Here is a 26,666-nt window from a genome sequence, read left to right as displayed (position 1 = left end):
CCACATTGGGTGTTTCTGTAACCCAATGAATTGATGATCCATCAGAGCTCACAGGAAGATACATCTGATCTTCAAATATATCTGCTCTCTGGTCATTGTCTTGGTGTGATTCTTTCTGATGACTGCTAATGGGCTGTAGAACGAAGCTATTTGTTGACTGCATCTCTGTTAAACCATTGCCACTGAAATCCATTTCAAAGCTATTTAATTCTTTACCCCCCATCCATTTTTCAGTATGACGATATTTCCAGTGTTGGGAATTCAAATGACTAATCTCAGGAATATCATTATTCCATTCAAGTTTCCTTTCTTGATTTAATGGTGTTGGATTCAAATCTAGGGCTCCCAAGTCCAGTGGTGCAATCAGCTGCCACTCTTCTGCCTCCATACTGCTTATGTCTTCATCTGATTCAGTGGAGGTCATTTCCTTCAGCATGGATGGTGTAGATGATGTGTTCAAGAACCCTTGTTTTAGAGCAGTTTGAGTGTCATTTGTGTTATTTTGCTCATAGTGACTGTTCAGCAGTGCAAACACTCTATCTACATCCTTCAAGTAATTAGTCCAGTCAACCAGACTCAGTTTATAGTTGTATCTGTATTCATAGGAACTTTCATTTACACTGTATAAATCTTCCAGTCCTTGCCAGTTGATGTCTTCAGTGAAGTTTGGCAGGTTAACCTTCCCATCCATCCCATAACTGTCCTCTGTGAAAATACAAGCAAGTTAGTGAAGACTCACATTGAAGACAACAGTTTCAACTCATTAGGACCTGCAATTTATTATTATATTTCCAAAGCACTACATTAAAATAGATCTTTAGCAAATCTCTCCCCAACAAATTTGTTATGGAAACAATATTTTTAGTTTATAAAAGTGATTGGGCAAAACACCCAACCTGAAAAATAAGGGGTAGGAAGAACTCTTTGTTATTTGGAAGCATAGTGTGATGGCAAGAACACCAGATTAGAGGTGAGAATTCTTAGCTCTGCTGCTCTCTATTGTGAACTTAGCCAAGCCACCAAAATGTTTGATGACATAGTAGCCTAACCTTTCAAATGATCAAATGAAGTGACTATGAAAAGTGATATGAAAAATGATAAAGTACTCAATACAGATAATTGTTGTTGTTATTATTATATCTTAGGACTACAAAAAACCAAACCAAAATCCAAGTGAACACATCAAACCAATTTCTTAAATATACTTATTTCATCACATTTCTAACGCTAAGATCCATCCCTCTTTGAATGGTTATCATGGTTTATTAAAAACAATTGTATCAAAAAATCCCAATTATCTCAACATTTTCTTCATTATGATTGTTTTTAATCTCCCTCTTCCTTGCTATTGGTGTGTCATCACAGAAGACTGATTTAGTCCTGTCAATAAAAACAAACAGAAAACCAACATACAAAACAACTTCCATGAGAGCCAGAGAAAAAGAGGGTCAAGGTTGATGCTGCTAAGCTATCCAAAGTCTAGTCACTGAGTGATGTTTATCTCATTACTCTAGTCAGCTTATTAAGAAGGGAAAAAAGGGAGCTAGGGGAGTCTTCTTATTTCAATTTCCCCGGTGTCATGGGCCAAATTATTGCTCAGCCCAAAACACAAGTGTTACCTATTCTCCTGTCATTAGCCTTCGATGTCAACCTAGTCCCTATTACTTTTGGGAAAACAAGGGGAAGGCAGCTGGGGCTTCTTGCAAGATTGGAAGAACAGCAGTAAATTACAATATGAATGAGAAATGATCAATTTAAAATGCAATATTGTTTGCTTCTTCTTTTCTCTTTTTTCTCAGAGTCTAATGAATATGAGAAGCCAAAAAGTCAGTGACTGCCTTTTGTTTTGGGTCAGCCTATAGCTGACCATCATTGAACAGCATGGCATCCTTTCTGCTAGGCCAAGTCATGGTTCTAATTCAGGAAGGAACCACTGGAGTTGGTGGATTATTATCCTTTTTGAAGCCAATGCTAATTAAAAGAAAGAAACATTATGTTGTAATGTATAAAGCAAACAAATTATAGTTCTGAAAAGTGAAATTTATATGACTAAGAATTTTTTGCAAGGAATTTTTAAAAAGGCAAGTCCCATTACATCACTAAATTCTAAGGAAGGCATTTTTTTTTTTCTATGCTGGAAGTTTTGCATGGTCAATCCCTATTTACTTAGGATATACTTTCCTTCATTTTGTCTTTCTTCTTTTTTCCTTCCTGCATTTCTACCTTTTCCCTTTTTTTTTGTCTTTTTTTCCTTTTTCCTCTCCCGTTATTCTAAATCTTATTGGCAAGTAGCTTGACAATAAATCCTATTGAATTTTCAGAAATCATCCATATTCACTCATGTTTCTGAAGCCATTTCCCCTGTGGGATTATAATTCATAAGAGCCAAAGGTGTAACAAGAGACTAATTATGTATGACTTCTGCAAGAAAGCTCATATCTAACACTGAACAGAATTGACATAGTAATGCTGCAGTTATCTGCCACAATTGAAGAATGAATTCTTGCACACAACAAATTATTCTAAAGAATCCGTGCTCAATTTTTTTATGTGCCAGACCCTTTATTTTAACTATTTCAGATGGCAATCTTTCCAAAATGTAGTCTTGTTTTCTTGCATATATTTCACTGAAAATTATTTAATCTTTTCTTCATTATAAACACCAGGAATTTTACTCTGCTGCATTGAGTACAGCAAGGTCCTTAGGTGCTCCTGTGTCTCCAAGGCTGTTTACTCTGCCCATTATGTTTGCTCTGACCTGTGGTTGGTATGCCTTTGTGGTAGCACGATTCCTCACACTGCAAAATTCACCTAGTTGCTTGCCTCCACTTCCTCCTCATTGGATCTCCTGCTCTCCACTCTCAAAGATGTCAATTTGGCTTCTCCAATGGGTTCTCTAGCGGCTACTGACTCTGAAATAACTTTTAATGCTGCTAACTTCTTCTACCCTGCTCTTTTCTCTCCTTTTTCTTCTTTCTTTTCTTGTCTAATTATCCTGGTTGTCCATGATTCTTGAGTTTTGTGATGTATGGCTTTATAGCCACTGCTGGCCAACAAGAACTTTCTTTTACTTTTGTTCAACAAATCAAATAATCACAACCTATCAGGTTGAATTTTTGGATCTTTTCAGATATTTTTGTCACTGCTAACTGCTCAAAGAGTTGCTTCTACACTGTATGATCTGCCTTAAATTAAAAAAATAACCTTTGAGGTTCAAGGGTGGCTAGATGGTTGATATTTTCAAAAGAACAACTTCCAAATAACCAAAGCATTACTGTATTAGAATATTCTAACATCTTAAAGTTCATTAACATGTAGAAATTGAACTTTTACAGGGGGGAATGTCATCTTAGAAAGGTTGGATATGGAAAGAAAATGATGACCTTTAACCTTGAATAGAAGTACAGACAGTAGATAATAGGCCGTGGGAATTTATGAGGTCTTATAACAGGTTATATTTCCTTTACCCAGTTCTAGTTCAAATGATAGCACTGGATATAAAATAGATTATTGCAATAGTTTACAGATTCACATCGATGAAATGTCAAATGCAACCAAAAGTAAACAAAAAAATAAATGTTAAAAATAGAACAGGTGATTTCTCATGATCAGTAAACAATGAAGAATAAAACCTAACACACAACTTTCCCCACTACACTTAATGACCAATGGTGAATTGTTTACTCTGAAATGTGCATGAACCAATGTGAACTACCACTATAAATCCAAGCAGAGACTTAGAAACGAGCCCTATTTTGGGTAGGTGTATTTATCTGTCCAAAGCATCATTTATATCAGCTATTTTCCTTAACATTGCAATAGTTTAAAGGCAAATGTCATCTTTTGATTATGGGAATCCTTTAGTGGTCTCAGATCTTCTTAAATCAAAACAACAATATGACAGCCATGTTCAAAAGATTCCGTGCTTGAAAAACTTCTTTCCCTGTTTCAACAAGCAAATATTCACAATTCAGAAGATAAATATGTGATCATTTAAGAGCTGGTGAATGTGGATGAATGAAGATGATAATGAGTGATCAAATGGAAATTTTCTTTAATGTCTGGTCAAATGCTGACACAATTTTCTGTTATATGATCAGTTAAGAATTGTCCTTAATTTTTAAGGTCAGTTAAAATTCATCTCTTTCTCACATTGTTTTACTTGTCTAGTACAGGGGTTCTTAAGATGGGGTTCATGAATTTGTTTTAAAATATGTGTTGATAAATATATTTTGATGCAATTGGTTTCCTTTGTAATTCTATGTATTTTATTTTATGCATTTAAAAATATTATTTGAGGAAGGGGGTCCAGAGGGTTTGTTTTTTGAGAGGCAATGAGGGTTAAATGACTTGCCCAGGGTCACACAGCTAGTAAGTGTCAAGTGTCTGAGTTCAGATTTGAACTCAGGTCCTCCTGAATCCAGGGCCGGTGCTTTATCCATTGCACCACCTAGCTGACCCCGTGCAATGCATCTTAAATGAAGTGGGGGCAATCATAAGCAAAGGGAAAGAAGCATAGTTTCTGAGGCTGTGACTTGCTGAGAAACTCCATCCAAAATGACAGCCTGGCACAGAGGAGTGCTGTTTTGCTACAACATATGAGCTGAAGAGGCAACAGAGAGAGCTAAAGACAGTGGCTCTGGCTACAAAGGATGATGCAAAAATAAGTAGGTAATTTCAGAGATACTTATAAACACAATCATCTCTGATGGCAGCTCTGACTTTAACTGTGGAGAACGATAATATTAATATTCTTATATAACATGGAAAAAGACAAAACAAAAATAAACCAAAACCCGACTAACTGAATAACCAAATGCCTACCTTCCTCCCAATATAGGATGGTGAGAAATCTCTCAGCTTTAGCCAAATTCACTTGCTAAACCCCTATCTGATCTGTGTCCTTCTTTCTGGTTTCTCTCTTAACCTAGGAATTCTCAGCCTCAGCTCGTCTTTTATCTGCATCAAAAGTCAATTAAAGGGGGCAGCTAGGTGGCACAGTGGATAGAGCACCGGCCCTGGAGTCAGGAGTACCTGAGTTCAAATCCGGCCTCAGACACTTAACACTGACTAGCTGTGTGACCCTGGGCAAGTGACTTAACCCCAATTGCCTCACTTAAAAAAAAGAAAAGAAAAAAGAAAAGTCAATTAAAGCAGGGGGAAGCTAGGTGGTGCTTTAAGCTTAAAGCTGGTACTTTAAGCACTGTGCCACCTAGCCGCACCCTGAATGTTCATGTTGATGTAAAACATTATGCCTGTTAAAGAAAACCTAGTAAAAGATGGGATAAAGAATTTTTATGTGGGGGTTTTCTTGGTCTATACCCTCACAATCTAATAGCCAACATGCTATATGAGACCAGTTCAAATAAATTCTTCTGTTCGGTCTTAATGTAAATCCAAAGTGATACAAGTGGGAAAGGGAAGGAAAGAACTGAGAAAGGCAGGAAAAGGCAAAGAGGGAGACACAATATCTCTCTATCTTTCTATCTCTACCTCTATTTATTGATAGCTTTATCTCTATCATTTATCTAGTGTTTAATTTCTGTATCTGTGCTATCTGTTTGTCTATCCATCTATTTCTACTTTTATCTATAACTTTATCATCTATCTAGCTTTTAATTTCTATACCTATCATATCTATATTTTACATTTATCACCTATTATCTATATTTCCATTTCTATCTATTTCTATGAATCTATCATCTAATTCTATTTATCTATCTCTATCACCTATCATCTATGTATCTATCTTTATCATCTATCCCTATTTATTTCTATATTTATTACCTATTGCCTGCCCATATATTGATTGATGATTGATCTTTTCTATCTATCTATCTATCTATCTATCTATCTATCTATCTATCTATCTATCTATCTATCTATCTATCTATCATCATCATCATCATTTATCATCTAATGATTCCAAAAGAGAAACTGTTTCCTTTTTCTGTGCTATCTTTCTTTCTCTTTAGCTTTCCCAATTGCCATTTAGCTTTTCCAGTTAGTTGGATCCATGGTTGCAATGGCTCTCTGATATTAGTACTATAAAAGATGACTGACTTTTATCAATGTGATTGCAACCTCTCCTTACCCTGACAGTCTTTATGATATGCTATGTCCAAAGGAAAAGAGAAAAATCATCTCCTTGCCAGCCTTATGGAGTTGAGCATCTGTGAACTTTGTATTTGAAGCACTTGAATCTTCATAGGACCAACTCATTAGAGCTTGTTGTATGAAGATATAGCTAAGGCCACTGCCACTACACAATGAAGAAGTGGACTTTGATTTTAGTGGATGGGCTGTTTCTCAAGAGGTCAAAAGAGCAATAAAAGAACTGAAAAATAAAGCTCAAGAAAATATAGCAACTCCATGGACAAAAAGAAAAACAGAGCTAGAAGAAGGCATCAAGGCATCATCATGTAGGACACTCATTAAATCTGTGACACTGTATTTAATGCACTACAATGAGGTTCTAGTGTCACCCAGCCTAATTAGAATTGTACAGTATAGTTGTCATTAGCCATAGGTGGTATAGGGGTGACAGACAGGTCTGTGGTGAACTGAGACTCTAGAAGGGAAAATTAGGAGAGACCAATTTCCCAAGGTGGCATGTGACATTATCAGGATTTTCTGGTTGCTCTCTTCAGGTACAATGTGAAAATAATATAATAGAGTAGGAAAAGGAGCCATCCTGATAGGTGACATATAGTAGAAATAGTAATCATCAGACTTGCATGGGAATTCAAGCTCTGTTACTTATAAGCAAGGTGACTTTAGGCAAGTCATTTATCCTAACTAGACCTCACTTTCCAAATTTGTTAAAATGAAGAGGTTTGACAAGATAGATGACCTTTAAAGGACCCTTTCATCTCCAAATGCCATCAGCCTATGTAAATAAACTTTCTCTGGCTATGCTAACTCTTGCTTTCCTTCTTCTTTTGCCATTTTGTCCTTTGTATTGTTGTTCCATCATTTTTTCAGTTGTTTCCAGCTTCTCATGTTCCCATTTGGGGTTTTGTTGGCAAAGATACTAAGGTGGCTTGCAATTTCCTTCTCTAGCTCATTTTGGAGATGAGGAAACTGAGGCAAACAGGGTTAAGTGACTTGCCCAGGATCACACAGCTAGTAAGTGTCTGAGGCCACATTTGAACTCAGGTCCTCCTGACTCCAGGTCTATTCATTGTGTCACATTAGAATTAGGCATCGACACTCTTTTGAACTCTTTGCTTTCTAGAATTTACTACTAAGTGGTAACATCTAGGGTCTTCTTTGTTTTATTCACCAACCTTCTCTTTAAAATTCTCTTAAAATTCTAATGACTTGTAATGGAATACTATTGTGCTATAAGAAATGATAAGCAGGCAGATTTCAGAAAAACCTGAAAAGACTTAAGTGGACTGATGCTGTGTGAAGTGAGCAGAACCAGGAGAACACTGTATACAATAACAGCAACACTGCGTGATGATCAACTGTGATAGACTTAGCTCTTCTCAGCAATACAATGATCCAAGATATTTCTAGAAGACTCATGATGGAAAATGCTCTCCACATCCAGAAAAAAGAACTGTGGAATCTGAATGCAGATTGAACCATGCTATTTTTTCTTTTTTTCTTCTTTCTTTCTTTCTTTCTTTCTTTCTTTCTTTCTTTCTTTCTTTCTTTCTTTCTTTCTTTCTTTCTTTCTTTCTTTCTTTCTTTCTTTCTTTCTTTCTTTCTTTCTTTTTTGTTGGGGCAATGAGGGTTAAGTGACTTGCCCGGGTCACACAGCTAGTAAGTGTCAAGTGTCTGAGGCTGGATTTGAACTCAGGTTCAGGGGCAGCCACCTAGCTGCCCCTGAACCATACTATTTTAACTTTTTTGTTTTTTGAGGTTTTTCCCTTTTGTTCTGAGTTTTCTTTCACAATATGACTAATGTAGAAATATGTTTAATGTGATTGTACATACATAACCTATATCAGATTGTTTTCTGTCTTGGGGAGGGGAGGGGAGGGGAAGGGAGCGAGGGAGAAAAATTTGGAACTCAAAATCACTTAAAAACAAATGTTGAAAACTATCTTTATGTGTAACTAGAAAAAAACCAAAATACTATTAAGCTGGAAAAATTCTAATTACTCCCTATGCCTACAGATATATGTTTTCTAACTTATATTTAATGAAATCTTTCCAGATAACTAGCTGCTATGAAACTCACAACTAATTAGAGAAGCCCCCCCAAAGAGACTCATTTTTGGTTCCCTCTAAGAGTATCGTTCCCCACAACAATGCTTTTTTTTCATGCAGTTCAATATATTTTTAAAAATTCTCAAAAATCAGCATGGAATAAGTTAAATGTGCTGGTTGATGATTTACTGTGAGTGAGGGGAGTTAAATGCATAATGATTTATTTGAAACCAATGACAAAATGCAGTGTAGGATGCTGTTAGAACTTGCATGCACCACAAGCTAGCGCTTCTCTGTACAACATGGCAAGGAATAGACATTAGTTGAAATGGGCTGGATCATGCAATTATTGGGAAAGCAGCTGCCAGGGAGAATAAAAAAGTCTGAATACCTGTGTGGGTCATAGCTTCCTCCATCTTTATTTCCTGATATAGGAAAATACAAGAGTAACTTATGTTAGTGTTTAGAATCTGTAAAAACCATTTACAATGTAGTTTTCCATGCATATCATCTAACTCCTAGAAAAAAATATGCTGGGTTAAATACAGACAGGCCTGAGGTCCAAGAGAAGTTGTTTTCGACAAGTTGGAGTCAAACCAGGGACTGAAAAATGATACTTTTTTAGAAAAAGTTTTAAGTTAGAAAACACAAAGCAGAGAATCCATATGAAAGGAGAAAGAGAAAAAGTAAGGAAACTACATTTAAACACAAGGAGAAAATTCCTTCAGAAGTCCACATTACTGATGACCAAAGTTAGACCTTGGTGTTGAGCAGCCAGCACATTGAAAAAGACTTGGCAGTAATTTCCCTTAGTACTGGGTTAGCTAGCAGATGGGACCATTTAGAGCTATCTCATAATATATGTTTGAAATTCTCTCCATGCCATCTCATCACTGAGAAAACTACAAACATCACCGAGTTGTGTGCTCCTTCTGTCACCCACAAAGGATATTCTTGTGTCCTTTGACACAGAGAGATACCTTTGGGTATAATAGTTATGAAATTTTCAAGCACTGGGTCATGGAAAGAGAATAGGATTTGAAGTTAAAGGACCTGCCATTAATCCTGACTATGCCATTTCCTCACCAAGTTAGTTACTTTGGGCAAGTCATTTGCCTCTCTAAGCCCCCTGTTTCTTTATCTGTGAAATGGGGATAACAAGACCCATAGTACTTGCCTTCTGGAGTTATGAGGACCAAATGAAAGAATATAAAGTGAAATGCTTTGCAAACCTTAATGTCCTCTACAAATGTCAGCTGTTATTATTAGCTATTCAGACCTCAGCTGGAGTGGCAGTTATCTCTAGTCTAAGGAGGGCCCAACTCAGGTCGAAAGGCAGGACATTAGCTTTAATATATCCCTCTTTTATCAAGGTGGAGGCAAATGGGATAACCCTAGACAAAATGTTCAAGGTCACCATACCTTTAGAAGGAATAAAGAAAATCAAAAGGTCCTTCCCGATTTTCTTAAAGCTGTGTGTCAATCTCATTCAAGTACTAGCTGATAACTAAAGTATAACTCTTCCTATGAGGCTCTTGCATTTCACTGGAGGTTCCTGATGAGTCCTTTGGGGTCTCAATAAAATTTTAATGGTGAAATGATTTACAGAAGAGTTGATATTTTGGGGCAGGTGACCAACCACCTAGTATGCCTTCTCGACCCACATGGGAGTGGATCAACTGACAACTCAGAAGCACTCTGAGAACAGGTTATCCCCAAATGGCTCAGCTACTTGCAAAAAAAAAATGGTCCTTCTGTGTCCCTTGGCTTCGTTCCTCACTGCTAACTTTCTTGGCCTTTTCCCATACACTGGTAAGACTGAGTGCTTTCCCTATCTTTTTACTCTTCCCTCTTTTCTCTACCGCTATTAAAACATTGGGAAGTGGAATCCATGTTAACATTTCTGGTTAATAAAGGAAGAGAAACTGGGCATGTCCATTACCCATGAAAGATGGGGGCAGGAAGAGATGGGGGCAACTTGTTAATTGTACCCTGGGAGAAAATGAGTTGATTAGTACAGTACTACACCCTAGGGAGGAAATAATCTGACTGATTCCACACAGACCCATTTACTCTGTCTAGATCCCAAGTTAATGAGCTGCTCAAGTGGCTCTAATTTCAGATACTTTCCCAACTGATTGTTTGAAATTTTCATTAAGGGGCATGGGAGACACTTGCAAATGAGTCTAATTCACTTTGTCAGATGAACTGGAACTCTGTTGGGGCAATTCCAAGTGCAAATAAGCAGACACTGGCTATTGTCTGAGTCAGCCCAGTGCCCTTAAGGAAAGAGGATACCCTCATTTATTTAAAGTAGAGCTCAGGCCTGTTGACAAGAATAACAAACAAACCCGCAACGCTCTCATCCCCTTTATCCCATCCTCCCATAGATGCCTCTGTTGGGAATCAAAGCTTGTTAACAAAATTGGACCTGTTGGAGAGAGCAGAGTGAAACTCTTACCAACTCTGAAAGGTCGATTGCATTACGTTTCATTAATGCCTTCCTCCAAACTGGGATATTGAATCTAACCATGAACTCCCTTGAGGGTTTTCCAAAACATTTTTCCACATATATGCAAGTTTTAGGTGAAGAAAACTTGGTAATAAAGGGAACTAAAATAACATCTTCAAAATATAGAAAAATTGTGCCTATAAATGGATATTTAATTATGTATATCTATACAGAAACATGTATATGTGTATGTATATATGGTATATAGATATGTATATATACCAATGATATACATATCTAGATATCTAAATATTTCCTAAAGTAAGCATTTAAATGATTTCTTATTATGATATCTATACACCTAGATCGATCTATCATCTATCTATCTATCATATCTATCCATCCATCATCCATCCATCCATCTCTATCATCTATCATATCTATCCATCCATCATCCATCCATCTATCTATCTATCTATCTATCTATCTATCTATCTATCTATCTATCTATCTATCTATCTATCTATCTATCTATCTATCTGATAGATGTGTGTGAAAGGCAGTGTCATATCCTACATAAAGACTTGGCCTCCAAGCCAAGAAGACCTGAGTTCAGTTCCTGCTTCTTACACATACTGATAGCATGTCAAAACATACAGCTAATCCTCAGGCAAGTAACTTAAGGATTCTTGTGTTCTGGCCCAGTGGTATCAAACAAAACGAAACCAGGGCCTCTAATCTATACAGAAGGGTCTCTGCAGGCCATATATTTGACTTAGTTTTAAAATATAATATTATCTTTGTTTTATTGTATTTTTATTTATTTAGATAAATATTTCCCAATGGCATTTTCATCTGCTTCAGGCAGCACTGAGGAGAACTGTGCACAGGCCCTCCACTTTTGACGTCTCCACTCCAGGCAATTCTCTAAGAATAAGTTGCGAAGCCTGTAGTGCTCAGCACTGAAAAGAGTTTCCCTATTTAGGAACCTAGGGATTCCCTTTGCTAGTGAAATCACCCAGGCTCCATCCTTTTTCCCATACATATGCAATGTATCTTCCCCCTTACCTGCTTCAAGTCCCTTAGGCCTTGGATTGCACTGTTTATAACCTTGACAGCTTCTCAGTTCCATCAGCTGGACATGCAACTGATTCAAGATGCCTCTTTCGACTGTGTGGACCGTGTTTGTGAGCTGGAGGTACAAGAAGGGAAGGGTCAGGCCGAGGAAACTGACTCAAATTCTCTCTTTAATATTCGACTTCTTATAATCTTCCGGAAAAAAGGAAAGGGCTTTGTTTACCTGGTAGGGATCTGTATTCATATCAAAATATTCCAAGAAGCCAGTAGCAAACTCACAGAAAAGAAAGTTGTGCGTCTCATTGACTGTTCGCAAACACCAGTAGGTATTGTTGTTAGAGCTTGTGCAAGCACAGAAAGATCCCACTGTTGGGCAGAGGAAAAAACCATGAATGAAGCTTGGGTGGAACATTGCTGCAGAATTACCTTTAAGGGGCTGTTTTATCAGATTTAAAGCCATATTGCTTATTTTCTTTCTTGCAGGGCTGGTGAGATAGGTTTTCCCCTCTTGGTAGTCAAACTTGGAGATTCAAGGCAGGTTAATTAATCACTCAATCAACAAAAATTTAAGAAGTATCTGATATGTGTCAGGCACTATGCTAGGTGCTGGAGATACAAATGGAACTCGTTCCAGTGAGATACGGCATATTCTGTGAGGCACTTACTCGCTTCTGTTTGCCTCAGTTTCTTCAACTGTAAAATGGTGATAATAATAGCACCTACCTTGTAATTATTGTGATGATTTTGGGGGGGCAGGGCATTGAGGGTTAAGTGACTTGCCCAGGGTCGCATAGCTAGTAAGTGTCAAGTGACTGAGGCCAATTTGAACTCAGGTCCCCATAAAGCCTTTCTAATAATTAAAATTTCTCTTTGTTGTATTTCCTGTTTATCAGGTTATTTATCATTCCTTAGCATCTACAAAATCAATATATGTAATACATGTATTTATAGAATTATAGGATTATTGAACTCAGAGAGAAGGAACCTGAAAGGGCATTGATTCCAACTGGCACCTCAATAGAAATTCTCTTTACAACAGCCTTGATAAGTAGCCATCCAGTTTCTGCTTGAAGACCCCTAGTAATGAAGAATGTACTATTTGTCTGTGCGGCCCAATTACCCATTAGTCATAATTCTAAGTGTTTGGAACTTTTTCCTTGCATGGAAAAAATTTGCATGCAAGTCAATGAAAAGTATAAGCATTCCTTTAAAAAGTGCACATTTTGCATTATACCTCATCTGCCTCAAATGTTTTCTGCTTTATTTTGGGTATGCAATTGCAATTAAATGGAAACATTTGTGGGGAAAGAATATGTGCTATTCTAAGAAAGGAATTTGGGAGAAAATTGGCCTTGCCACATAAAGCATGGACTACTTGAGAAAAAAATAAAACCATCTAAGCTGCCTTTGTAAAAAAAAATCATAAAATAGATCCCTCTCGAATCTGCACCGATTCCTGTGTCAAATGAAGCAGATAAAGTACATGAAGCAGGGAGGTTCTTACAGTTCCAAAATGGTGCTGTTTGCCAGTGGTTGTTGTCATGTGTGAAGCAGGTAAGTCCAGGCAGGCTGCACTCATCCCCCTTCTTTTGTCTCTTCTTTTCTTTCCTTTCCTTCTTCCTTCTCCGATTCTCTTTGAAGAGCTGTAGTTTACTATCCACTTCTTGAGCAGCCTCTCTATTCAAAGAGAAGGGATTCTCGAATTATTTAAAACTACTTTCTCTAATAAAAAAAGTTAAAAAGATCCTCACTATGATTCCTATTGTTTAGACACCTCTAATTAGAAGATTACTCTTTCTCTAGAATATCCAAGTTTATTAGAGTTCCATGGGTTGTGCAATCATTTGTGAAATGTCATTTTTCTACAGATTTTATTTTCTATTGGCCTGGATCTATGATTTCATTAATATAGAGGTTTCCTGGTCTGAAAACTCTCTCCACTAATGTAGATAAGTAACTTATCTGTATATTAGAGGCAAAAAGAATGGTCTGGGCACATGGAGAGGTCAAGTGACCTTTATGACATAGTCAAATAGCTAGTATCTGACTGAGGCAGGTAGCACTTGAACTCAGGTCTTCTTGACTTCAAAGCTGAAGCTTTATACACTATGCCATACCCTCTCTCTATTTTTGTTTATATAACTTGGTAGAGTAAATGTGGAAGTCATTTTTGTGCTTTAATTCCTTTGAACTGGACATTTCCTCATTTAGTCTAAATCTTCTTTTCAACAAGTTTCAAATACTCCTTCTCTTTCCTCCCTCCTTCTTTCCTCCTCTTCTTCCTTCTCTGTTTCCCTCGGTTTCTTTTGTTCTTTTGTTCACATAGTTTACAACCAAGTTCTCCCCCTTCCATCTTTTTTCATGTTTTTACTTTCAATACTATTGTTAGTGTAGCGGAAAACCTTGGAATTCACTCAGGGAGTCTGCACAATCCCTCCATGTCTTATTTCTCTCATGGCAACATAATGAGCAGAATGGGCTATGCACATCACATATATTAACTAGGTGCTCCAGGGTGTAGAGAAGTGAATTAGATTCTGATAATGTGCCTCAGATGAGTGATCTTGAATGTATTCTCATGACACTTGGAGGTGATGTCTCAACTGACTGATTTTCACTTCCCTGGGGGAAGTCCTATCGTGATTCTTATCAGGTTTGCTTTCTTTGCTGATAACATCACTAAGAACTTGGAAGCTACCACTTTATACACTGTTTCCTTGCAACCTTTTCTCCCCCTGATACCAACTCTAGTCAATGGGATCCACTTACTTGAATGGGTGAAGGTGGCTCTTCAATTTCTCTTGGGCTTTCACACCTTTTTCTTTATTATAATAGCTACAGGCAACAGGATTAAAAAGTGAGTTTTCATACATTTCCATTTGATTACATTTAATTCACTTTCTGTAAACAAAGCAAAAAATAGAAAGAGAACATGGCCACTCCTGGCAAATGCTTCTGTTTAAAGGGACTGTGCCTCACACCCACTGCTTAGATTTATAGTGTATTTAATTTTATTTAAATAGCCTCAGTCATTACTATGTGCAATAGTACATTAAACATAATAAGCTTAGTAATAGAGAGATATAACCCCCACTATAATAACCTCAGCCAGTATCAATAGCTAATGAGTTTCCAGAGCGGATGTTACCAGCAGGCTGCAGCAAAGAAGCCATTACCTCTGCTTGTTACAATCGCATTCATCAGGCTTTCTTCTCTTTAGGTGTCCTCTTACTTCTCTTAAATTCTTAATTTTATCTTGGAGAGCTTCAATCTGGGGAATACATTGGGGATTAATTATATTTTAAGGCTAACAGCTCTTTAGGATTTTCTTCTGAGCAAAATACTTTCTCACTTTGGGTTTTTTTTTTTTTAATATCACCATAAGCATACGTTAAACCACTTATTAAATTTGGGCCTATGCTTGTACTCTTTACATTCTACCAAAGGTGGAACACCTTTCATATTGAATGCACCTTTGTTTTCTAAAAGATGCATGCTATCATTGGCCTGGAAGGAATCACAAAAATCCAGCAAATCTTCCTTCTCTTGTTTCCTCAAAGGGCTCATGGTATGGTGGAAAGCTCAGTAGATCACAAGGCAGGAGGGCCTGGTTTTCTTTTTCTTTCCTTCCTTCTTTCTTTCTTTCTTTCTTTCTTTCTTTCTTTCTTTCTTTCTTTCTTTCTTTCTTTCTTTCTTTCTTTCTTTCTTTCTTTCTTTCTTTCTTTCTCTATTTATGTATCTACTTATTCATTCATCTATCTATCCATCCATCCATTTATTCATCCATTCGCCCACTTATTCATTCATTCATTTCTGTGTGAGGCAATTAGGGTTAAGTGACTTGCCCAGGGTCACATAGCTAGTAAGTGTCAAGTGTCTGAGACTGGATTTGAACTCAGGTCCTCCTGACTCCAGGGCGGGAGCTCTATCCACTGCACTGCCTAGCTGCTCCAGGGACTGACTTTAGATCCTGGTTCTGCTCATACTTGTTTATGGTTTAACCTTGATCAAACTACTTTATCTTTTCTGAATCTTGCTTGTTGTATGAACTAGAGTCAGTCACTTAATCTCTTGGGGCCTCTGGCTTTTTTATCTGTAAAACGGGAATAATCATAATAATCATAATGCCTATCACAGGTTTGATGGGAGGATCAAATGAAATAATGTGTAAAGTGCTTTGCAAACCTTAGTATCCTATATAAATACTAGGTATTATTAAGTGCTTACTATAGGTAAGGTCCTATGTTAGATGCTGGATACTTGTAGTACCCAGCTCACAGAGCTGGTGATGAGAGGAGTTGTTATTAATATGTGTAGCATTCTGCATGCAATTGCAATACATACTAAGTATTACCCCCATCAAGGGAAAAATAAGAAGAGCTTCCCAGCCATCCAGTTGGAATAGACATTTAAATCCCAGCTAACCTCCTTATCGATGTATGCCTTGTGGTCTTTCCAGGCTCTAGCTGATTGATATAGCTCTCTTTCACAATGGATTGTGTCATTTGGAAGAATAAAGCACCTATAGGAAAGACCAAATATTAGATGTGAAGAGAACTTTATTTTTTATCTTGAACCAGTTAATTTAGATACAAGCAACAAATCAATGAATACAAGCTGATTAATAGATAACCCTGAATGTAATGCCTCTTGGCTATAAATGTGGGTGTCCAGAATGAGGCCAGTAGGAATCACTGCCAAGGGCACAGTAGGCACCGGATAGACCTAATAGTATTCCTAAAATACACAAAACACTAAAAAGAAATTTTAGCTGAGAAAACACCAGCTAATACACCTGAAGAAGTAATTGGGCTGGGGTGGCATCGATAGAGAATATTAATATGAGATTTCAAAATATTGTAAAAGAAAAGACTTGGTGTTAAGAATTATTTAATTAAATGGTACATACCTATCTCTAATCCTTCTCTATTAAAATATTTTAACCATTTTTTTGCCCATTTTAATGCCACAAAGAAAGAGACCCAGGAAGACAAAGAGGATGGGCTGATCAATAAGGAATGAGGGAAGAACATGATTAAAGAGCACGGCAGCTTTTTAGTAGTATAAATATTATAGGATGCAATAATAAAAATTTTATAGCTAAGCAGTGTTCTTTCTTATAACACAAAGGAATAAGGTAATGATAAATAAATTATAAAACATTCCTACAGAGGTCCTTTTTTTTTTAAAGTGAAGATGGCTAGATGTAGGCAAAAATATAGACATGGGGGGCATATGGATATTAGAAACAGATTGGAAGGACAAGCTGAGAACATTAGCACTTTGCTAAAATCCTTCATTCCCTATCTGCTTTCCATGGGCCCAGCCTCCAAAAACCAACACATGCTGGACTAGCTGGGTACCGACCTAATTAACTCAAGTATTTCTCCTCCCTAATTCCATTCCCCCACCTACTCTATTTCCCTGGAAACCCATCCAGGAGACCCCATTTTTTGATTATGCCCCAGCTACCCCTGCAACAAGAGCAATACAGTAGATTCTGAATAATAGCAACCAAGTACCCAGGAAAAAGTGTTGGCTTAGTAGTGCAAATAATTATCCCCATCTGTTTTCTCTCCTCTCAGCACCCCCTGTGGTGATAGCAGCTCAAGGGCATATGCTTCATGCCTGCTATGTTAAGACGTAGCAATATTATTGTGGCTTCTTGGATTCCCAGTAGAATAAGCCTGAATATGAAACTGAATCAAAATCAGACCCCGAAAACTTCTGTCCCCTAGATCACCACTGCTTATTTAGCTACTAGCTGCTAACCAGAGCCAGTTGTGCTCTCACTAAAACCGAGCTGCATTTCTTTCTTGTAATGGTGTGAAGAAGGTAGTAGTGGTAGTAATGGTAGTGGTGGTGGCAGTGGTGGCCAAGGTGGCAGTAGTAGCAGTGATAGTAGTAAAAAAAACACAATCAGGTTAATTTGAAAATCAATTGCTCTTAATATCTAAGCATCCATACTTATGTGTCACTCGGACAGTATCGGATTGTCCCACTGTGTTGGGGCCGTCAGCCAGCATTAATTCACCATCACCCACGTCAGCAGCAGCACTGTGGGCTCCTGGAGACTTAAGGCCTTGGTCATGGCGCTTTGAAATACTCCTTGGGCGTAACAGTTGCAGTTCTTCTTCCTCTAAGTTTATATCATATATTTCTCCTTCAAATTCCACAGACAGGGAGCGGGTTTGGCGAGTGTGGACAAACCTTGGCTTGTATTCTGCAAAGAGGAAAAGGCAAGTTAATACTGATACCAAGATATAATTGTATAGCTCAGGAAAATGGAAGGGTTGAAATGGTAACTTGGTATGGCAGGCCCCTTTGAATATGGAGAATACTAACACTCTGTATAGATTCCCCAGCAAATTTAAATGTAACTGAGCTAACTGAAATTAGTTTCCACGTGCAACAGTTAAATCAGTCACACAGGGCAGGACTATACTACTTTTTTTTTGGACTTTACTATTAGTCTGGTTGATAGAATTATAGATATACTTACACATAAGTATATGTATATGTGTGTGTATATATATACACACATACACACATGTACACACACAGACACACACAAATTCAATGTTCCAGAAAGCACCTCTTTGTATAAATGATAGAGAAATACTCAATGAAGAAAATGTTAACTTTTTTTTTAACTTTTTTTTTAGTGAGGCAATTGGGGTTAAGTGACTTGCCCAGGGTCACACAGCTAGTAAGTGTTAAGTGTCTGAGGCCGGATTTGAACTCAGGTACTCCTGACTCCAGGGCCGGTGCTCTATCCACTGCACCACCTAGCCGCCCCGAAAATGTTAACTTTTAAAGACATCTCTCAATCAACCATTATTATTACCATCTTGCAGTTAGCTAAAGAATAATGATGCCTGTTTTGGGGAAAATGGTGTGAGAATTCAATATATTTCAATATATAAATGATAATAACTATCATTTACTAGTTTTTAAAAGGCAATATAGTATACTGAAAAGAGAACTTTCCTTGAAATCATGAAGAACCAGGTTACAATACTGTCCCTGATATAATCTAGCTTAATGAGCAGAGACAGGTCACTTAATTTCTTAGGCAATTTGTTAAGGGCTAAAATTCTAGCTAGTCTGTCTAAAATATCTAATGAGTGGTCACCAATAAATTATAAGCTTTAGCAAGAGTTAGGCTTTTAAACATTTATTAAGGAGAATAAGAATTTGGTAAAGAGAGAGAGAAAGGCCTACATTCATCTATCTATTAAAGGGAGAGCGCATTTCTAGCTCCCTTCTCCACCGGAATCCTCAGGAAAGAGCCCGAGTCAGAGCGCTAGGCTCCCCCTTCTTCCTCCCACAAGCAAACGTCACTTCCTGACGTCAAAGACAAGACACATGGTCTTGCCCTCAAAGACCTTCACCTCGTGGCGGAGCTTTTTCTACAGTAAGTCTCCAGCAGGTGGCGTCATTCCAATTGTTACAAATTCTAAAAGATTTTAACTTATAGAGAAATTCTTGATTTGCATTAGTGAAGGGAATTTTCCTACACCAATGGAATCATAGGCTTAGACCAAATTATAGTCCCTCTGCCCAGAAAATTATTTACTGTTGTTGTTATTATGATTATTATTTTGCCATAGTACATGAGATTAGCTATGTGAGAGCCAGCTACTACTCTGGTGAGAGCCCTTATTGTCTGATGCCTTGTGGTTGGTCTCCCTGCCTCAAGTCTTTCCCTATTCTAATCTAGCTTCAATTCAGTTGTCAAAGTAATTTTCTTAAAGCATAGGTCTGACCATGTCATCCTGCTACTCAATAAATTCTAGTGGCTTTCTATTATTTCACAATCAAATGTAAAAATCTTCTGTCTTTTAAAAACCTTCACAATGTAGCCCTTTTTTACCTTTCCAGTATAATTCTTTACTCCATTCAATGTACTCTATGCTCCAGAAACATTAACCTACTTGCCTTCTTTCTGTTCTTCATATACCACATCCCATCTCCCAAATCCACACCTTTGCATAGGCTGTCCCCCAGAACTGGACTGTTCTCCCTCCTCAGCTTCTAGCTTCCTTCAAGCTTCAGCTAAGATCTCACCTTTCCTCACTACTAGTGCCCCCCTCCCCATTATCTTCCATTTACATTTCACATATCTTGTTCACACATAGTTGTTTGCCTGTTGCTTCCCCCATTAGAATATGAACTCCTTGACTGTAAGGATGTTTTGCCTTTCTTTGTATCCATAGTATCTGGTACACAGTAAATATTTAATAATGCTTGTTAACTAACTCTGAGGTACCACCTCACAGCTGTCAGATTGGCTAATGTGACAAAAAAAAGAAAATAATAAATGTTGGTAGGAATTTGGGAAAACTGGGACACTAATGCATTGTTGTTGGAGTTGTGAACCAATCCAACCATTCTGTAGAACAATTGGGAACTGTGTCCAAAGGACTATAAAACTGTCCATACCCTTTGATTTAACAATACTTCTGCTAGCTCTGGAACCCAAAGATTTTTTTTAAAAGGGAACTTATTTGTACAAAAATATTTATAGTGGTTCTTTTTGTGGTGGCTAAGAATTAGAAATCAGGGAAATGCCTTTCAATAAGGGAATGGCTGAACAAGTTGTAGTAAATGATTGCAATGGAATAATATTGTGCTATAAGAAATGACAAGCTGGATGATTTCAGAAAAACCTGGAAAAATTTATATGAACTGATACAAAGTTATGTGAGCAGGACCAGGAGACTATTGTACACAACAGCAATATTTTATGATAAAGAACTGCTAATGACAGTTATTCTCATCAATATAATGATCCAAGACAATCCCAAATGACTCATGATGAAAAATGCTAACTTCCTTCAGAGAAAGAACTGATATTATCTGAATACAGATTGAAACTTCCTTCCTTCCTTTTCCTCCTCTCTTCCTTCTTTCCTTCTTTCATCTTTTTACAAAAAATGACTAACATGGAAATGTTTTACATGACTACACTTGTATAACCTATATCAGATTGCTTACTGTCTCAGGGAGGAGGAGGGAAAGAAGGGAAGGATAGAATTTGGAAACTCAAAAAAAAAAAAGAATGTTAAAAATAGTGTTTACATGTAATTGGGGAAAAATAAATTGTTAAAGAAAAAAAATGCTTTTTAGCTATCTGAGAAGCATGTAGATCCTATGAGGTAAACTAAGATGACATTATTTTTCTAAACCTCTGTGGGCCTACCAGCACAAATATAAGGGATACACATTGGTTGCTGCATCAAAATGTGTAATTGTCGATGTTCCTTTAAGGGGAGGCCCATTAAATCTTTTTTTTTTTTTTTTTTTTTTTTTTTTTTTTTAGTGAGGCAATTGGGGTTAAGTGACTTGCCCAGGGTCACACAGCTAGTAAGTGTTAAGTGTCTGAGGCCGGATTTGAACTCAGGTACTCCTGACTCCAGGGTCGGTGCTCTATCCACTACGCCACCTAGCTGCCCCAGCCCATTAAATCTTAAATCTGAATTGGTAGGGTCACTGGAGAACTTCAGCAATAGGAAAATGGGATATCTATATTGTTCTATTCCATGGAATTTGGACATTTGGAGGAAATTCTAATTTTATGCACAGGTTGAAAAATCTGGCCTCATTCAAAACAAAGTAGTCTAAAATTTGCAAACATATGACTCAGTTCTTAAAATGAATATGACCTGAAATGCAATGCAGAATTTTTATAATCAAGGCCCTGGAAGATAAACAATAAATTACCCTAACAAGGCACCTCTATCTCTAAACTACTCTAGGAAGTTAAGCTGTGGCAAGGGGGATGTAGGGTTTTAGACTACTAGCTTTGTGGGATATTAAACCTGACTTATCCACTAACAGAGAAAATGTCTAGACATTGATATTGTCCTGGAGAACTGCGTAATCTCTAATTCTGGACAGAGTGGAATAATTACTGTTGTACACTGTTCATTTTCCAAACCAGCATGGAAATAAAAATCATCACAGAAATGAGTCACTTCCCCTAGTCTGCCACGAGATGGCAGTAGACATTCATTTATAGGCCATACCCGGTTTTGCACCTTTACTCAGGTCTTCCTGGTTTTGCTTTCTTATCTGTTTGAGGGGACAATGTTTTAATACAATTAATGGGTATGCTGCCCAAGGATAGTGTGATTCTTAGAGTATTCAATAGGGTTCTTCTTGAATTGTATTAATTTGAATCATATCCACCAATAGAGAAAATGGACCAAAATCAGATAATTTGAAGTAAATGTATCTCATACTGATGTAGCCTCTCACACACTGTTTCCTCCAATACCTACAACTTAGGTATTCTATAGGTGATTATGAAGGATCTAGGATTTTCATGGCCCATCTATAGTAGGAATTTGTCCATGACTTAAGTGCATAATTACTAATTACTAAAATTGCTTGGAGGCATTTCTTTTTTTTGTTTTTGTTTTTGTTTGTTTTTTTAGTAAGGCAATTGGGGTTAAGTGACTTGCCCAGGGTCACACAGCTAGTAAGTGTTAAGTGTCTGAGGCTGGATTTGAACTCAGGTACTCCTGAATCCAGGGCCAGCGCTCTATCCACTGCGCCATCTAGCTGCCCCTTGGAGGCATTTCTAAGGTAAAGTGGCTTGTCAGAAGCCACAGAGTTTATAAGTGTTTGAAGCAAATTTGAACTCAGGACATCCAGGTTTCAATTCTAAGTCTTTCTATATAGTCCCACACTTTATCCTAGGGTCACAGATTTAGATCACCTTAGACGTCATCTAGTGCAAACATCCTCAGAAACTGAGGCCAAAGGTCACACAGGTAGTTCACAGCAGAGTTAGCATTCAAATCTAGGTCCAGTCCCCAGTTCCATTTCATCATCTACATTCATTGTTGCTATTGTTGGAGGCAAAAGCCTGATGTATAACAGCTTCCTGAAGCAAATGCTTTGCTTTTATGGCTAAGTAAAAGGAGCCTCAGCATTATTCCTTTTAGGTCAATGTGTGGGAATGTTGTATCCCTGTACCTACAGAAAAGGACAGCTAGGTGGCACAGTGGATAGAGTGCTGGACTTGGAATTAGGAAGACTCACCTTCATGAGTTCCAATTCAGCCTCAGACACTTACTACCTGTGTGACCCTGGGCAAGTCACTTAAACCTTGTTTGCCTCCATTTCCTCATCCTGTAAAATGAGTTGGAGAAGGAAATCGCAAACCACTCTAGTATTTCTACCAAGAAAACACCAAAAATGGTGTCATGAAGAGTTATACACTACTGAAATGATTCAACAACAATAACAACAGAGCTGCATAAATAGTAATGGGGTACATAAAAATACAAACAACTGCGGAAAGAGAGAGAGGTTCCACATGGGGCTCAGGCATTCCATAAAGGAACATTTCTCTCAATTATGCCAGAGTGGTTACTATCCACGTCCTTTCTTTTTTTGTTGTTTGTTTGTTTTTTGGCGAGGCAATTAGGGTTAAGTGACTTGCCTAGGGTCACACAGCCAGTAAGTGTTAAGTGTCTGAGGCAGGATTTGAACTCAGGTCCTCCTCCAGGGCCAGTGCTTTATCCACTGCACCACCTAGCTGCCCCCTATCCACCTCCTTTAAATGGCTGCTTAAATGAGGGTGGGAAGAGACTCCAGCGAGGTGCAATGAAAGAGCTCTGAACTTAAGAGTCACAGGTACTGAGTTTGACTCTCACTTCTGCTACACAACTGTGACTTGGAGCAAGTCATTTAATTTTTCTGGGTCTGAGTTTCTTTGACTTGTAAAATGAGAATATTGGAGTTCATGACCTCTAAGTTTTCTTCCAGCTTTAGATCTAAGGATGATTACATGTATGTGTGTGTGTGTATATATATATATGTGTGTGTGTGTGTATGTATATATGTGTGTATGAATGCATGCATGTATTCAAGTCCCTTTGAATCTCCTAATATGCTATGATTCCAAGAATCATTTCTTTCACTGATTGAATATGATTTAGTTTGATTTTTTTTTGCAGAGCAATGAGGGTTAAGTGACTTGCCCAAGGTCACACAGCTAGTAAGTGTCAAGTGTCTGAGACTGGATTTGAACTCAGGTCCTCCTGAATCCAGAGCTGGTACTTTATCCACTGCACCACCTAGCTGCCCCTAATTTGATATTAACAGAAAAATCTTGGCAGAGAAAAAAATAGAAACTGATGAGAATTCTGATTTTAAACACCAGGTTGCCATTTAGGTTCACATGAACGAACAAATCAACCACCAAAGACACATATGTAAATATGTGTGTACATACACACACATGTACAAGAGTCTAATTCCTCTATGTCTCCCATTTCCAAAGACTTCAACCTGATGCTGGGTGCTCATGAGGAGATCACTTACTTTGAGTGCCATGGTTTCTGAGGAACTGTCTCTGGTTTTTCCTCTGGGTTCTACTAGCCCGATAATCAGTCTCCCCACAATTACATTCTTTGTCTTTGTTACTGAAGCCCCGGGAGTGAATACTTCGAGTTCTCTTCCGTACTGCAAGCAGGTCACTGGATCCTTTACATTTGTGAATTCGAAGTTTGCCAGACGTGTCCTCAATGCACTGCCACTTCTGCACCAGGAAAAGTGAAAGCTGTTTACTTAGTTCCAGATTTATTTACTAGAACAGTTGTTTTTGTTTTAGGAAAAGCTGGTAGTATAATTGAAAGAGGAAGTGAGTAAAAAAGAAAAAGAAAAAAAAAAGAAAGAGGAAGTGAGGAAAGCTGAGTGACTATGATAATTCAGTTCCTTTCTGATCTCTCTTAAGTGTTTCTCCCATCAAGGACAAATAGAGATGACAACAAAATCATTGGAAATCATAGTTACCTAAATGATACCAGAGTCAAAAAACGACATATAAATCCTGGGATCTAGACAAAACAAGAGTCTTGGATGGGGGTGATATAAGCCCCCAATTTAGCAAGCCACAGAGTACAGCTGTCAGGGATTTCACCAATTTCTCTTTCTTTGTAAAAACAAACCCTAATCCTTTGTTCTTTACTTTGGTATTGAGTATGTGAGTCAGGAAGATATAGGTGAGTACCATCAGAATCTATCACAGGGAGGGTTAACCTTCATTTACCCCGGCTATTAGAAAACAGATGAGGTTTTGCTTTGCCATTTTCCTTAGCCATTTCTAAACACTGTGCAACCAGTCACTTCAAGATCTTCTTAAGAGAAGTGTGTTTCATTTTCCTGAGAGACATACATGGGGAACTAAAATTGTGTTCTGTTTCTAGTTCTTCATCAAGCTTTGCAGTAGACATTTTAATAAGTGCTGTATGATGAATATGATACCGCATCAGCTTTAAATATTTCCCTGGGTTTCTTGAATTTCACATACTTAGTCAATAGTCTTCACCACTGGAATTATTTCATGGGATTCTCTCAACTGTCTGTCCTCTATTGAACTTGCCCCACTTACCCATCTCTGGAATGTGAATCTGGGAAGAATAGAGTACCTGGAGAAGTCAAACTTTAAAATTGACCATGGCTGTTACTGCTTGATTACAGAAAGAGGACAGTGTTGCAAGGTCTAAAGCTTAACTAATTTACTCAGGAACAAGGCTTTCTGGAATTTGGCAGATAGCTTTGCTCTCACAATGGGCACCATATGGCATGCAATGACTCAGGTAGCCCCAGGGAATAAGAGGCAGTGGCTTAGCACTCCTGGGGACAACTTCCTGAGGTCTTAGATTGATTGTCAGGGAAACTTTTAGAGGCTGGACTCCAACTCCAGAGTCCTGGGGAAATGGGTATGGGGCTACGATGTTCCTGAGGACTTGGGTTCTATGATGTTCCTGAGGTTTTAATAGACCCAAGAATCTGGGATTATTCTATGACCTTAAACAGAATTGGACTCTAAGCAGAATATAACACTTGAGGAGATTCTGGGAATATGAGACCACGGTCCCTAAGAGACTTGTTGTTTACATACCTCCAGATCCTACTCTGGATTAAGGGTTGGTAGGGAGAAAGAGAAGACGAGTTATTAGTGATAGCCAGCACATTGGTTTCAAGACAATCCTGCTGTTTTCTCTTCATTGGTAGTAACCTTGAGCCTAGCCACACAATTTTTCAAACAAAAAATCAACAGTATTGTTCTAATGCAAATATTGCCAAAATAAATAAAACAGTCTTTGACCTCAAGGAACTTGTATTAAACATTCAATATCCAATTTCTCCATCTTATAAAGAAATTAATAAGCAAGACAAGTAACTTCAGACCTATGAAAAGAGGAGAGTCTATAAATTAAGTCCTTATTCCAAAGCATCATTTTTTTTAGCCCTAACCTATGATTTCACTAGTATAGGGAACTCCTGATGAGAAAGCTCTTATTAATTCAGGTCTGTGCCTGCTCTGCAGTTTATAGTCTTAGGTAGTTGCTAAAGTAACATACAAAATACTCAAGGGAGGCAGCTGGCTATGTTGGAGAAAGAACCCTGGTTCAAGTCATATCTCTCACACATACTGGTTGAGTGACCCTCTCTAAGACACTCAACCTCTCAATGAGCCCAGGCAAGCTTCGCAGGATCAGCACATTGTAGAGGCTTAATAAATACTGTTACATGAATTACTGAATAGTAGCGAATATAAAATTCATAGCCAATAGAAACCTTAAGGTAGATTCATATATGTAGAAGACAAAGAAATCTGCCCTGCCTTGATGCTGAACAATCAGGAGCTTGGTTCCATCAAAAGACAACTACACTGTGTATTAATCACATCTTGACTTTGCCTTGCACATAGTAGGCATGTATTCAATGTTTGTTGAATTGAATTCAAATAATGAAGATTTCCTTGGGCTCTCCAACTATCCTGCACATGGAAACCCTGCCTGGCCTTTGACTTGAAAGGGCTAAGGATACAAGTAGATTCCTGTTGAACACAAAGGTGTAGGCAGAGTTTTTAGACTTGGCCCATTTGAAATCAAGTCTACATTTTATTCTTAGCCAAAATGCCTCACTGATTTCCTACTGGATACAGATG

At 37.8% G+C, this 26,666-nt stretch overlaps 1 protein-coding gene across 1 annotated transcript in view; it reads right to left on the bottom strand.

The window, feature by feature from the left end:
* Nucleotides 1-534: 534 nt before the first annotated feature.
* The window catches only part of SULF1 (sulfatase 1), a 221,401-nt gene continuing 195,269 nt past the window's right edge, over nt 535-26,666 (bottom strand). The window contains 10 exon segments of the mRNA XM_043979491.1: nt 535-705; nt 8,555-8,588; nt 11,684-11,807; nt 11,916-12,058; nt 13,197-13,369; nt 14,462-14,527; nt 14,869-14,963; nt 16,118-16,214; nt 17,660-17,915; nt 24,032-24,248. Coding sequence (XP_043835426.1) covers nt 675-705; nt 8,555-8,588; nt 11,684-11,807; nt 11,916-12,058; nt 13,197-13,369; nt 14,462-14,527; nt 14,869-14,963; nt 16,118-16,214; nt 17,660-17,915; nt 24,032-24,248 — 1,236 coding nt within the window. The 3' untranslated portion in view covers nt 535-674.

Source organism: Dromiciops gliroides, chromosome 1 (genome assembly GCF_019393635.1).
Source record: "Dromiciops gliroides isolate mDroGli1 chromosome 1, mDroGli1.pri, whole genome shotgun sequence".
NCBI classification, from domain to species: domain Eukaryota; kingdom Metazoa; phylum Chordata; class Mammalia; order Microbiotheria; family Microbiotheriidae; genus Dromiciops; species Dromiciops gliroides.
The sequence above is the reverse complement of the archived record's forward strand: the minus strand, read 5'-3'. Positions and strand labels throughout refer to the sequence as shown.